Raw genomic sequence first — 12,324 nt, 5'->3', positions numbered from 1 at the left:
TGATACATCGCAATATATGTAATGGCGCAATAAAAACCTGCGAGGCCAGTGCTTGGCAAGCTGAGGCATCCTCCTCTGTGCAGGCCTCTCAGACATCAGCTCTGGAGCTTGCCGGGTTATGCCGCATTACCCTCAGCCAAAAGAGGATGAAACTGCCTGCTTTGCTGCGCCCTTGCAGCTCCTTCCCAGCCGACATCCCTCCTCCCTGGCTTGTGGCTGTCTGTACAGGCTCTGCCAGCTCTCCCGGCAGGAGAAGAGGTGACGAGCACTTCTGGTCGCTACCCTGCCCGGGAGGAATTTTCTTAGGCTGAAAACGTCTGCCGGGCTTTTGGTCACTGTGGATGTTACGTGGTGTTTGGGCCAAAAGAAACGTTCGAGGTCTGCAGCATTAATAATTACAATTTGTAAATGTAGCAATAATTTGCCAGTAACTTGCACGGAATACTTTGAGAGTTATGAGGTTGCTGGGAGCCAGCTCATCTTGTGCAACATGGGCGTGTGTATTTTTGAAAGAGCCTTTTGTTACAGAGTTTGGTGGAATTAGACTTGTCCTAATCTGCTTTGACTGGGAGTAAGATTTATGTCAAAAGACCTGATAAATAAGATTTTGCTGATGAAACAACCATGAGTTAAGGTATCAGAGTGTTGCCTGAAGTGGATTTTGCTTAGTAAAATGAAAGCAAGTCAACAGTTCAGCCTTCAGTAGAGTTGAAACTTCGGAACAGAAAAGAAATTCCACACCCCCTTTGCATTAAGGTAAAAACCTCATTAAATTGTTTTACAGAATATTTTCCATTTATATGTAGAGGCTAATCTTCAATTCATCAGTTCCAAAATGATTACGGAATAGCAACGATAAAGATGTTGCTCATCCCTGCCTGTATGTGTTCTGAGGGCCTTCCATGACCTAGTAGAATTAAAATGCATGGAATACACTTTTGGTTTGACATTCATTTTTACCCTTGGCATTTTTAAGGGAATTACAGACAGCTACAGCACCAAATCTAATTCTTTCAATTACATACTTCTTGGATTCGTGTTGTTGTTTGGTTGTAAGAAGACAAGATCCAGATGGATCTGCCTGCAGAAAGCTGTGTTACAGATCCTCCTATCAGTCACCGAGTGCACAAAGCGCATTCGAGGGCTAAGGGATCTCTGATCAGCAAGTGCTTTTTAACAAGGAAATGCCTAAAGTATCTACCTAAGGCTAAGGTATCGTAATTGAGATCTAAGGTTTGGAGAACAACGGAGAACAATCTTCTCGCATGTTTAAAACATACTGCCTGATTTCACAGATCCTTGCTTGCATAAAGAGGTTCACTGAAATCAGTGAGAACACTCACTTAGGAGATAGCTGCTGATTAGGTAACAAAGGAATTTTTACCTTTATTAGACTATGCTATTTCTGGCACAATGAAGTGTTTGACTTGCCTTCATACGTCACATTTGCAAGTTTTACTGTGACTGCATAAATTTGTTCTATGGCTTAAAAGCACACACAGCTTTCTGGAGTAGGAAGCTGTAGATAACTCCAAGTGAAACCCTGTCTTCACCTGACAAGGGAAGAAATGTTTGAATAATACAAAATAATTCCCTCCTGCCTCCTCATGGCTGATTAATATAATTTCACGTTGCACCTGTCCCATGTTTTTTAGCACAATTAAAACATGTATAATAATCTAAATTATAGACCTCCAATCTACATAATATGCTTTAGAAATACAGTGTTGTTTTACTGCATATTTTTGGGGGCAGCCACTGTGCTAACAACATCCTAATCACAATGTCGTGCGGACAAACACACACGCTTGTTTTTTAGAAGACGATGACCTTGGTGGTAGATGAGAAAGGAGAAACGTGTTTTTTGGGAGATGGGGGGAAGCCTCCCTGGCGAATGCGGGTCAGAAGTCACCGGTGCTGTTGACATTTGTCACAGGCGCACAGTTTCACCGCCTTTAGTTTCGGCACCGTGCGCCTTGCCCACTCCTCTCTGCCGGGCTCCGGCTGCCTCACGGCAGCCTGCTGCAACCTGAAAAACAAACATTTTCCGGGCCTGCCCGATGCCTGCTCCACGCTCGGCGGCGGCCCAGGGCTGAATCCCCCGAGCTGTGCCAGAGAATGGGGTTGGGGTTGGGGTCGGGGGGGCCGCCTCGTCTACCCGCTGCCCACCACTTGGGGGCCGCGGGGGCCGCCTCGTCTACCCGCTGCCCACCCCCTGGGGGCCGCCTCGTCTACCTGCTGCCCGCCCCCCTCCCTCGGGGCCGCCTCGTCTACCCGCTGCCTGCCCGTCCCCGCCCCGGGCGCGGCCGCGTTCCGCCTCCCCCCGCCGCCCTTACGGGAAGCGCGGCCCCTCCCGGCCCCGGCCCCGCCTCTGCCGGCGGGGAGGAGCCGCTATAAGCCCGGCCGCCGCGGCCGCCGCCCCCCAGTCCTCGCCGTGCCGCCCTGCCGTCCAGCCCTGGCCGTGCCCGCGCCCGCCGCCGCCGCCGCCCCGCTGCCCGTCGCCCTTCTCCGCCGCCGCCGCCCGCCGCCCCGCGGCACCGCCATGATCGTGGACAGCAGCCGCGACGCGGCGCCCGATGGCGGCGACGCCGGCGCCCTCAGCAGCCCCATCAACCTGGCGTACTTCTACGGGGCCTCGCCGCACTCCAGCGAGGGCAGCTGCTCGCCGGCTCACTCCGCCCCGGGCTCGCCGGGCTCCGACTCGGACCTGTCGGTCAGCAGCCGCGGCGGCGGCCGCCGGGACTCCTCTCGGGGCGGCGCCCGCCCCGCTCTGCAAGGTGCGGCCGGGCGGGGGGCGAGCAAATGGCGGCCGGGGGGCGAGCAAATGGCAGTCGGAGGTGGTGGGGAGGGGGCTGAAGGAGACCCCCGCGTCTGAGAGGGCCTGGGAGGGTGACGGGAGGGAGCGGTGACCTCAGGGCCGGTTTTTGGGGTGGTTTCCAGCCTTTCGACAGCTGGCGCTGCGATGGGGAGGTTCCGGCGTGATTCAGCCGGAGGAAGTGGCACGGAGGGGAGTGCGCTGCCGCGGACGGGACGCAGGGCTCTACCTCGCCTTCCATAACTGTGTCTCCTCCTGTCTTTATTTCTCCCCTGTTTTACTTCTTAACCACTAATCTCGGCGTTTCGGTTCGTGTCCCAGCAGTGGAGCAGCACATGGGGGGAGGAAAGCAGCACAGGGGCCCCTTCCAGGGGGTCCGCGTGAAGAACTCGGTGAAGGAGCTCCTGCTGCACTTCAGGAGCAGCAAGCAGATGTCCTCGGGCACCGCCGCGGAGGACTGCAAGGTAACGAAGAGCATGTGCCAGGGCTGACATAATCGGGCTTAATGATTGCTGAAGCTGGCAAAAAAGAAAAGGGAAAAAAAAAAAAAAAAAGCATGTGATAACAGTAAGAATGTGGTAGAAGTAACTTTACGGCTTTATCTGATGTGGATGAAGTCATTGTTTTTCCCTTTCAATACACGGTGGAAGAACAGAGCCGGAGGAGATTAGTGAGACTGTTTACTGTAGGAGAGGGAGGCACTTAAATGTTCTTCTTCAGCTTTATTTTCCAAAGGGAGTTCGGACCAAGATGTGTTCGTGTTGTGAGACGGTGATAATCCTCTGTTAACTCTGAAGTCATGAATTTTAAGAGCAGGGAGTCTTTCCAGAAGAGAATCACTTGGCAGCATGTGGTGCTGCTGCATTCCTCTAGCATAAAGGCGTATCCCAATCTGGAAAGATAGGAACAGAAAGGTGTAAGAAATGTTTGTAAAGAAAACCCTCTTTAATCTTCCAATATCCTGTTTGAGCTTCCTAGTTGAGTGTTGCCACAGGAAATTTCTTGCATAGGAAGCTTTACAGCATTCGAGAGAGGTAAACTTGGCAGGTTTACGTTAAGAAAAATCCTGACACCTCACTAAGGACGTTGTCTGTCTCTAGATTTTCTTGAGTTCTGCGGTATTTTAACAAATAGCTTAAAAAGCCTAAAGAAAAATGGCGGTTTTCATTTCAGTTCCATAAAACTCTTTACGTTTTCTAACCTTAATTAAAGCAATTAAATGAGGGTTACATTGCCATGTTACTAGGTTTATTCTAAGGTATATTCTCTATTTATAGAAGCAAGCCTCTGTTTTTGTCTTCTTTTATTTTCCCACTGAAATAACGTTATTATAATGGGATAATTTGGATTTTTTTTTTCCTCAAAAGGCACAAGGAGGATTGGTGAACTACGAACAGTACACAGGTAAGAAAAAAATACATGTATATATTATATATTCTACAACTATATTTTAAAAGTAGATAGTAGGAGTAATCTCCACGTGGATTGTAAATTCCTTTTCTTTTCAGCAGAGCTGAAGAGCATCCTGGGTCACGGTGGCAAAAGAAAGGCTCCTGAGCTCCTTTCTGATGGACCTTCTTTCAAACGCCAAGCTAATATTCACCCACACCTCCTGGTAAGCTTGGACTATTTTTTTTCTAGTGCTTTTTGTTTTCTTTTGGGTAATCAAAAACTGCTAGCTAAAATAATGCCTCTAACTTGCTGGTACTTGTTTGGATTCTTTTTCTGACAGACACCACCCCAGACACCGACTTCAATGGATAGCATGGAGGAGACGCATAAAAACGAACCAAAGCATGACAGCAGTTCTGATCTGCTCCAGAACATTATAAACATTAAGAATGAGTCGAGCCCCGTTTCTCTGAATACAGTGCAGGTTAGCTGGTTGCACGGTGTCTCCAGTCACAGTTCGCCTGGTGAGCAATACCATGACAGTCCAGGAACACAGACTTTTTCCCCGTCCCAGAAGTACCAAGCATTCCAGGATCACACCTCCCAGAATATGCTTGATCCTCCCCAGCATTACCCGTTTCCTTCATCGCAGAACCAGGAGTTGTCACAGAGCTATACTTCGGATGCGTCTCTGGAGTACAGGCCCTTTTCTGCCAGTGACCAGTCTCCCAGCTACCAGCCGAATACCTTTGAGAGCCATGAACTGCAGTATTGCCCTCCACAAAGTTTCTCCTCCCTCCTCAACGATTCTGAAGGCTCGGAGAACATCTCTGCCCCCCTCCAGCCGCTGACGAGTGCCCACCCGCAGTCTGATGTCAGCTCCCATGCTCAGAATTTCAGCTTGGCTCCCAATAATATCTGTGGTAGTCTTGAGCGCAGCATCTCTTTGGCTGCTTTGAATGTCTCGCTACCACACCAAAATGTTGCCAGAAACACAACGCAGCTGGGCAAGTCATTTTTTCAGTGGCAAGTGGAGCAGGAGGAAAACAAATTGGCTAACATCTCTCAAGACCAGTTTCTCGCAAAAGACTCTGATGGAGACACGTGAGTGCTGTTTATCTCAGTGTTTCCCAAGTAGAAGGTTGGGGAATACTTCTGTTCAGGTTTTGGTGGACTACTGGGTTTTAATGAAAGCTGTTTGATAGCAGTGCTTGTGTCATGAGCGCAGTGGTTTCGGTAATCATGGTCTCACTGATGGGCTGTGATGCATGCAGTTGCAGCACATTTGGTAGATAAGGTAGTTGTATCATCTAATTTCAGGTACTTATTGTTAGATTTTTATCTAGTAAATTGAGAGAAAAAGATTCTAATTTAGATGTTTGAAATTACCTTGGGAGGAAGGTGCTTGTGTTCCCGTCTTAGTCACCCAGAAGTCTGAAGCTGGCAGTATAGCACCCTTCCCATAACGATCTCTGGATCTCTGTAGTGATTTGAGCCCCGGGTTGTATGGTTGTGTAACTGTTTTCCCTTTTTCCTGCAGCTTCCTTCACATCGCTGTTGCCCAGGGCAGACGAGCACTCTCCTACGTTCTCGCAAGGAAAATGGCTGCTCTGCATATGCTGGATATTAAAGAGCACAATGGCCAGGTGAGGTTCCCAACGTCTGTGCGCCTGATCTGTGCACCTGAGTGCTCTGCATGTCTGGACCTTGAGGAAAATGTGGTGAAATGCTTATTTAATATTAACCCCGAGATTTAGTCTGCATACTAATACTAACCTTGAGCTATTAATACTTCTTGGGATCACCTTGAGCTGGGAAAACTATACGCTCAACTTCATTTGTCCTGGCTTCCTGGTATTCATAATCACTGCTTAAATAGTACCATGTAGCTAGCTAGGCTTTGTGTTTGTTTTAGTTGCTCCTTCCTGTTAGAGATCAGATGACTAATAGTTGAAATTTTCTTCTCAATGTTTGCAGAGTGCTTTTCAGGTTGCTGTGGCGGCCAATCAGCATCTCATTGTGCAGGACTTGGTTAGCTTGGGGGCTCAAGTCAACACCACAGACTGCTGGGGTAGAACACCATTGCATGTTTGTGCTGAGAAGGGACATGCCCAGGTCCTTCAGGTGAGAAGCCCTACTGTAGCTCTTAACTTGGTATTAGCTGTTACAGAAAATTCCGAAAACGCCACGCTTCCCCTTATCTTTCTGTAGCCTTGTAGATATGTCTTGGGCTCGACAGGCGTGATTTAAAGTGAGCTTGAATTTGACTTTTAAGGTTCTTGCCAATGTTTTTTGGAGTAATGTGGTGGAATCCTCTGCTATGTGAAATCAGTAAAAAGAAGTTTCTTTTTAATGCTTTTATTTATTGCAACTTTGCAACAAGGCTGTATACAAGCTTGAGGAAGCAGTATGTGGTTTGGGTAGACCTAAACATATGCCTGTTCCCACTTCTGTAGGCAATCCAAAAGGGAGCCATGGGAAGCAATCAGTATGTGGACCTTGAGGCAACGAACTACGATGGTAAGTAGTTTGGAGCTTATGACTTACAAAGTTACTGGACGTTACAGTGTTTTATATGTGAATCTAATTCTGGGTGAAAAGCAATAAAATGGGGTATAGCTTTGCCAGGTTGAAATTGGCAATTACACTCGAAATTGCGTTATGATTGGCATATTTGTCAGATAAAAGCATGGTTATCCTCTGCCTGTTGGGATCTTTCCTTCTTCCCTCTGACTGACTGACACATTTGGCGCAGAGACTCTAGATGATAATGGGTTATTGTTTAAAATCTGTGAGTGCCAGTGGTGTGTTAGTGGATAGAGAATGCAGAATCTCTGGCACCAGAGAGCTGCTTTAATTGATCGTCTTTTCCATGCAGTAACTTGTTCTGAAATAGATTTTTTTTTTTTTTTTTTTAACAAAGTATATGAGAAGAGATTCTTTACTTACCTGCTAGCTGATTGCTTCCCATAAGTTGGTACTTAACTCTTTGACTCACAACCCAAATCCTGAGCCATGCAGGAGCAGTCCTTATCGCTTGGAAATGTGGAAACAAGCAGCCAGTTACTAATTCTATATTGCACTCATTTGCTAATGATGATTTTATTTTTCAAATTAAGGTTTGACAGCGCTGCACTGTGCTGTTCTGGCCCATAATGCTGTGCTGCATGAGCTGCAAAACAGTCAACCACCTCACTCTCCTGAGGTTCAGGAGCTTCTGCTGAGAAACAAGAGCCTGGTAGAAACCATTAAGACTCTGATACAAATGGGAGCTTCTGTTGAAGCAAAAGTGAGTAAAACAGCTTTCTGTAAGGTGTCAGATCCCAAGAAAATAGGGAAGTAGATCACGTCCCTTTATCCCATGCCACATCTCAGCCCACTTATTACAGAGGAAGTAGACTGATTTGAAAGCTTCCTAAGCAACTTATATTTTAATTTACTCAAGTGGAATGAAAATGTTGCGTTTATTAAGAACAAGATATTATCAATGCAAATGAACCATGGGAAAAGGGAGGTCACAGTCTAATTTCTGGATTAAGAATGATGCTACACCAGTTGCAATTGGTTGTGTCTTAAAAGTAAGAATATGTTTGGAGTATTTTGAGGTATCTGTAGTAATAGGGTGCTGATGATACCCTGTTCTTAAACTGTACATTCTAATTACATGCTGCTACCTGTCCAGTTTAGATCAGTGTTGGGCAGATCATTAGTTGGTATAACACTTGTTTTTTTGGCTATGTAAGTTTATTGCTAGATGAGGTGTGGTCTGTTGTTCATTAGATGATAAAATATATATTCAGACTGACTTTGAGTATAAATACTTCTGTTCAACACTCTCGTTACTCTATCTGTTTTGTTTATCTGCATGCTCAACCTGGATAGGTGAAACTAAAAGTTTATTTCTTGATAGGATCGCAAAAGTGGTCGCTCAGCTTTACATTTGGCAGCAGAAGAAGCGAACCTGGAGCTCATTCGTCTCTTTTTGGAGCTGCCCAACTGCCTGTCTTTCGTTAATGCGAAGGTATGGTGATTTTCCTGAGTGCAGATATAATCTGGAATGTATGTGAGCTGGTCACTAAAACTCTTGAAACTCTTGTCCTGAAACTCTTGCCCCTGCCATTTCTTCATGGTATTTGTCTTCTACAGGCTTACAATGGCAACACAGCACTTCATGTGGCTGCTAGCCTGCAGTATCGGGTGAGTCAGTTGGATGCGGTTCGCCTGCTAATGCGAAAGGGAGCTGATCCAAGTGCCAGAAATTTGGAAAATGAGCAGCCAGTTCACCTGGTTCCCGATGGCCTTGTAGGAGAACAGGTAAACAAAAAAGAAAGCACAACACACTAAAATAACAAGAACCCCAAAAAAACCCACAAAACCCTCCTCTCCCATCCTCCCACTGCCAACCCAAAAGCTATATTCTTCTCAACATTTTTCAGGTTTTGAGTTGCAACTTAAGGAAAAGATTTAGCAAACGGCTTTTTCTTCAGAGGTTTTTGGTTTTAATGTTAGGATCAGAAAGAATGTGCAAAGACCTGAAATTGTAGATTTCATTTGTAGCTTCTTTTGTCCCACCTCAAAAGCTTTTTATGTCAAACTAGTATTGAGAGTTTATTTTTCTCAGTAACCTTGAGGAATATGGGAGGTAATGTGCCTTTTCATGTTGATCTCAGTATGGCTTAAGATCATGTTACAAATTATGATCAGCAACAAAAATAAAAATTTTGAGGCCTGAATAACAGATGAAGAAGATAGCTCTTTCCTAGGAGCTGTTGAAGTACATGAAAGAAGATAGCCCTTGAGCTAAGGAGCTAATAACCTAAGCAACTCAGTAATTCTATTTTATTTACTTGGTTCAAGTCTTGTAGAATTGGATCAATTCTTGTGTAACTGAATTCAGAATCTAGTCTCAGATAAATGAGGAAAGCAGAACTAGGAATTATTTTTTAATTTGTTTTTAAGTTTCTGACTTCAGGATGATAAATGCTAATGCTTTTGTCTTTTTTTCTCCTCTAGATAAGACGTATTCTGAAAGGGAAGGCGATTCAGCAGAGAGCGTCGCCATTTTAAACTCCATGTTTCTTGGAGTTTATCTACTTTACACTCACTGTCAGTCAGGCAGTCCTAATGTATCTGTAAATAGACCATTTGCCTAGTGTTGGCAAATGTTAGTTGTTTCTATGAAACAAAAGTACTTTGTTCACTATCATATAGTGGGTTATGTACGAGTTTAAAAAAAAAATCAAAAAAAAATCAACAAAACAAATCAACAATCAAATTCTTCCGATCAAATGGGAATGTTTTCTTCCCATATATGTGGAAACTTTGCATGGATATCTGAATTTCATAGCTACAGCAAGACTGATTTATTTTAAACAGCCATACAGCTAAGTTCTAGACAAGGATAATTCTACAGTAGTAAATCTTTGTCTGGAGAGGGCTGATACGTGACAGCATTGCAGAGTTTTTTGTTTGTGTTTTTAATAACACTTAAATACTAAGTGCAAGAGAAATCAAGTATTTTTGAAGAGAAAATTTTATTTATATACATTTGTGGCTTTCTTCCGATGTGTTGTGCAGGATTGTACATAGTCCTTGGTGTTTTTATACAGCTGTATAGTTCTGAGTATCTATTGATAGCTTGGGAATGATCTGAAGAAGAAAAATCTTCTCTGATCTCAAACTTGCAAGTTGCATATGGAGTTTTAATACTGGTGCAAATCGGGTGAATTCTGTTATTTTTAAAGACTGAAGACCAAAATTGCATTTAAGATGGATTGTCCCTAGCACTGATTTGTGCATGCTTTTGGACTTGTTAATAAGACATGAAAAGCCATGCTTACTCAGGGGACGATATCAGCTTTTTTTGTATGCAGTAGAGGGCTTTTGTTTTGAGAGGACAGTAGATTGAGGGAGAAATGTTGTGACTTACATAGTGTATATAATTTTGTCATACTTTAAGGAATATGATCCTGATTCAGTGAAAATATTTAGCATGTACTTAACTCTTGATGCATGTTGAAATCACTCCATGTTCCTTATACTTAAATACGTGCAAGCCTCACTAGTGTCAGTAGGACTTCAGCACATGCCTACGTAGCTTGCTGAATTGGGCTCTAGTTAATTCTAGAGACTTAGTGTTTCTCACCTCCTAAGCAGAGTTAGTCCATTCACGGTTTTACCTTATAGGTACAGTAGATAGCAAAGCAAATATTTGAAGTTAATGTTTTTCTATTTTTAATAATTACTGGGTTTTAATGCAAAATGTGTTCTAATGATGCTGTATACTTGTATTCTGTTGGATAAAACTGCCTCCCATCACTTAGTCAACAATCCACACGGCTGTAATCCAGCAGGATGTTCTTTGTATGGTCTTTGCTCTTAACTTGTTCTTGCATCACACGCAGTTCTCTTCCATAACAAGTTAATTAGTCTGATTTTGCTGTTTTGACAAGGTATGTCTTGTAGACAAGCTAAGTGGAAAAAATCTAATATTCTGAGGCCTGGTTGTGATGTATTTCTTGAAGGGTCTCCTGTATCTTGTGTTTGAATAAACATGTTACTTAAACACCATTGTGGTTACTGTCTGTGATTAATAATGATGATGAAATCAAGATTGAGATAAAACTGATACAGCACAGTGATATGCGAGACTGGTGAAGGTTCATTTGTGAAGTATAAGATGGAGTTTCCTTTCCATCCCCCCTGTTGTTTACTCCTTGTTTGATGCTTTTTTTTTTTTTTTTTTTTTTCTGTAGCTGGTGTTAGGGCATTTCAGGTCATTCATTGTATGGTTGTATTGCCTCTGTATTTGGTAGCTGTGTCCCAAATGGAATTAATAGTCACTAAATCGTCCAATTTGTAGGTTTTTACCTGACCAATCGATTCCTCTCTCATAGAGGATCCTCTCTGGGTGCTACTTTTGTCCCTATGTACTTGAAAGAACAGCAGTTCTGACAATCTCAGCTTTTCCCTATCATTTCTTTGCTCTGTCTTTGTTCTGACAGCTCAGATTCAAGCAGTAAACATAGTACTGATGGAAGTCTGTACAAGTAAAGCTACATGCATTAAAAGTGTACATATAAGTGGTAGGCCATTTAAAAGTAAGTGAAAGCTGTACACATTGGAAAGACTGCCCTCGTTTCATGAGTAAAAGGGTGGGCTCTGAGTTGACCATGACCTTTCAGGAGAAGAAATGTCATGACAGACAGTGCTTGCTGAGCATTGAGCTAGTGAGATAGCAACACACAAAAAGCAGATGAGGTACGTAGTCCCTAGGAAAGGGACTGAGAGGAAAAAAAAATACTTCCATGCTACTTGTATAAGCCCTGCCCTCTCCTTAATTGTTGCATGCAGGTAGGGTGTCCCCTCAGGTAAAAGTGTGTTGGAATTGGAAGAGGCCCAGAGGTGTGGAAGAGCTTCTCTACAGGGAGGAGCAGAGTAGCTGAGGACACTTCAGCTGCAAGAGCAGTGACTGACAGCAGATAAAACATCATATCAGGCCAGAGAAACTGGATTGGGATTAACTGCTTGCTGTGCCTTCCAGTATAAGAGCCAGAGGCTATTAATGAAGGCACCAAGTGTACAACAGACAAAAGGATGTGATTTGTTGAGATAGTTGAAGAATGTTGTAGAAGCAACATATCTGCTGATCCGGGGAGGGACTGGGTGGATACCTAAAAGAAAAACCTTTTTGTGAAGGGCTTCTAAACAGTCCTCCTTCTGTTGAAGGGTGCTGGGGGGGTACCTGAGGGGTACCTGAGGTACTCTATGATCATACAGGCTTTCTGTGTGCTTAATTCCCCTGGGGATTTGTTAATGGACGCTCTTTTGGATGAGATAGTGCAGCGAACTATGAACTTTTGCTCTAGTTATGCTTTTAGTGGTTGACAGTTTCAGTCTGGCTCCACTGATAGCAGTCACACCTTTAATAAGAAGAAAATCTGGGGAATTCATCTTGTGGTCAGTTGAGTGCTTCAGGTTAAAGCTAGCAGATCTTTTGGTCTGCCCCTGTTCTGTGTAAAAAGTGGTCCCTGGAGGCCTCAAAAATGGCCTCTGGTGCTGAGGTAAGGTGATGGAGAAAAGAGGCTGTACAATGTTTAGCAGATAAGGCTATGAAA

General features: G+C 44.2%; 1 protein-coding gene across 2 annotated transcripts; it reads left to right on the top strand.

Annotated features, from left to right (window-relative positions):
- The first annotated feature begins 2,446 nt into the window (after nucleotides 1-2,446).
- NFKBIZ (NFKB inhibitor zeta) lies at nucleotides 2,447-10,777 on the top strand. 2 transcript variants are annotated; one of them, XM_084284344.1, is made up of 12 exons: nucleotides 2,447-2,777; nucleotides 3,140-3,279; nucleotides 4,183-4,219; nucleotides 4,327-4,430; nucleotides 4,548-5,311; nucleotides 5,748-5,853; nucleotides 6,185-6,331; nucleotides 6,664-6,727; nucleotides 7,327-7,496; nucleotides 8,118-8,228; nucleotides 8,354-8,521; nucleotides 9,221-10,777. In XM_084284344.1, the coding sequence occupies exons 1-12, from the start codon at nucleotides 2,543-2,545 to the stop codon at nucleotides 9,272-9,274; spliced, it is 2,100 nt and encodes a 699-aa protein (XP_084140470.1). In that variant the 5' UTR covers nucleotides 2,447-2,542; the 3' UTR covers nucleotides 9,275-10,777. The 2 variants fall into 2 exon arrangements, with proteins under 2 accessions (XP_084140470.1, XP_084140469.1); XM_084284343.1 differs by having other exon boundaries at nucleotides 4,324-4,430.
- The last annotated feature ends 1,547 nt before the right edge of the window (nucleotides 10,778-12,324 follow it).

Source organism: Netta rufina, assembly GCF_964035555.1.
Source record: "Netta rufina genome assembly, chromosome: 1".
Classification (NCBI taxonomy): Eukaryota; Metazoa; Chordata; class Aves; order Anseriformes; family Anatidae; genus Netta; species Netta rufina.
This window is presented reverse-complemented; position numbering and strand designations above follow the sequence as displayed.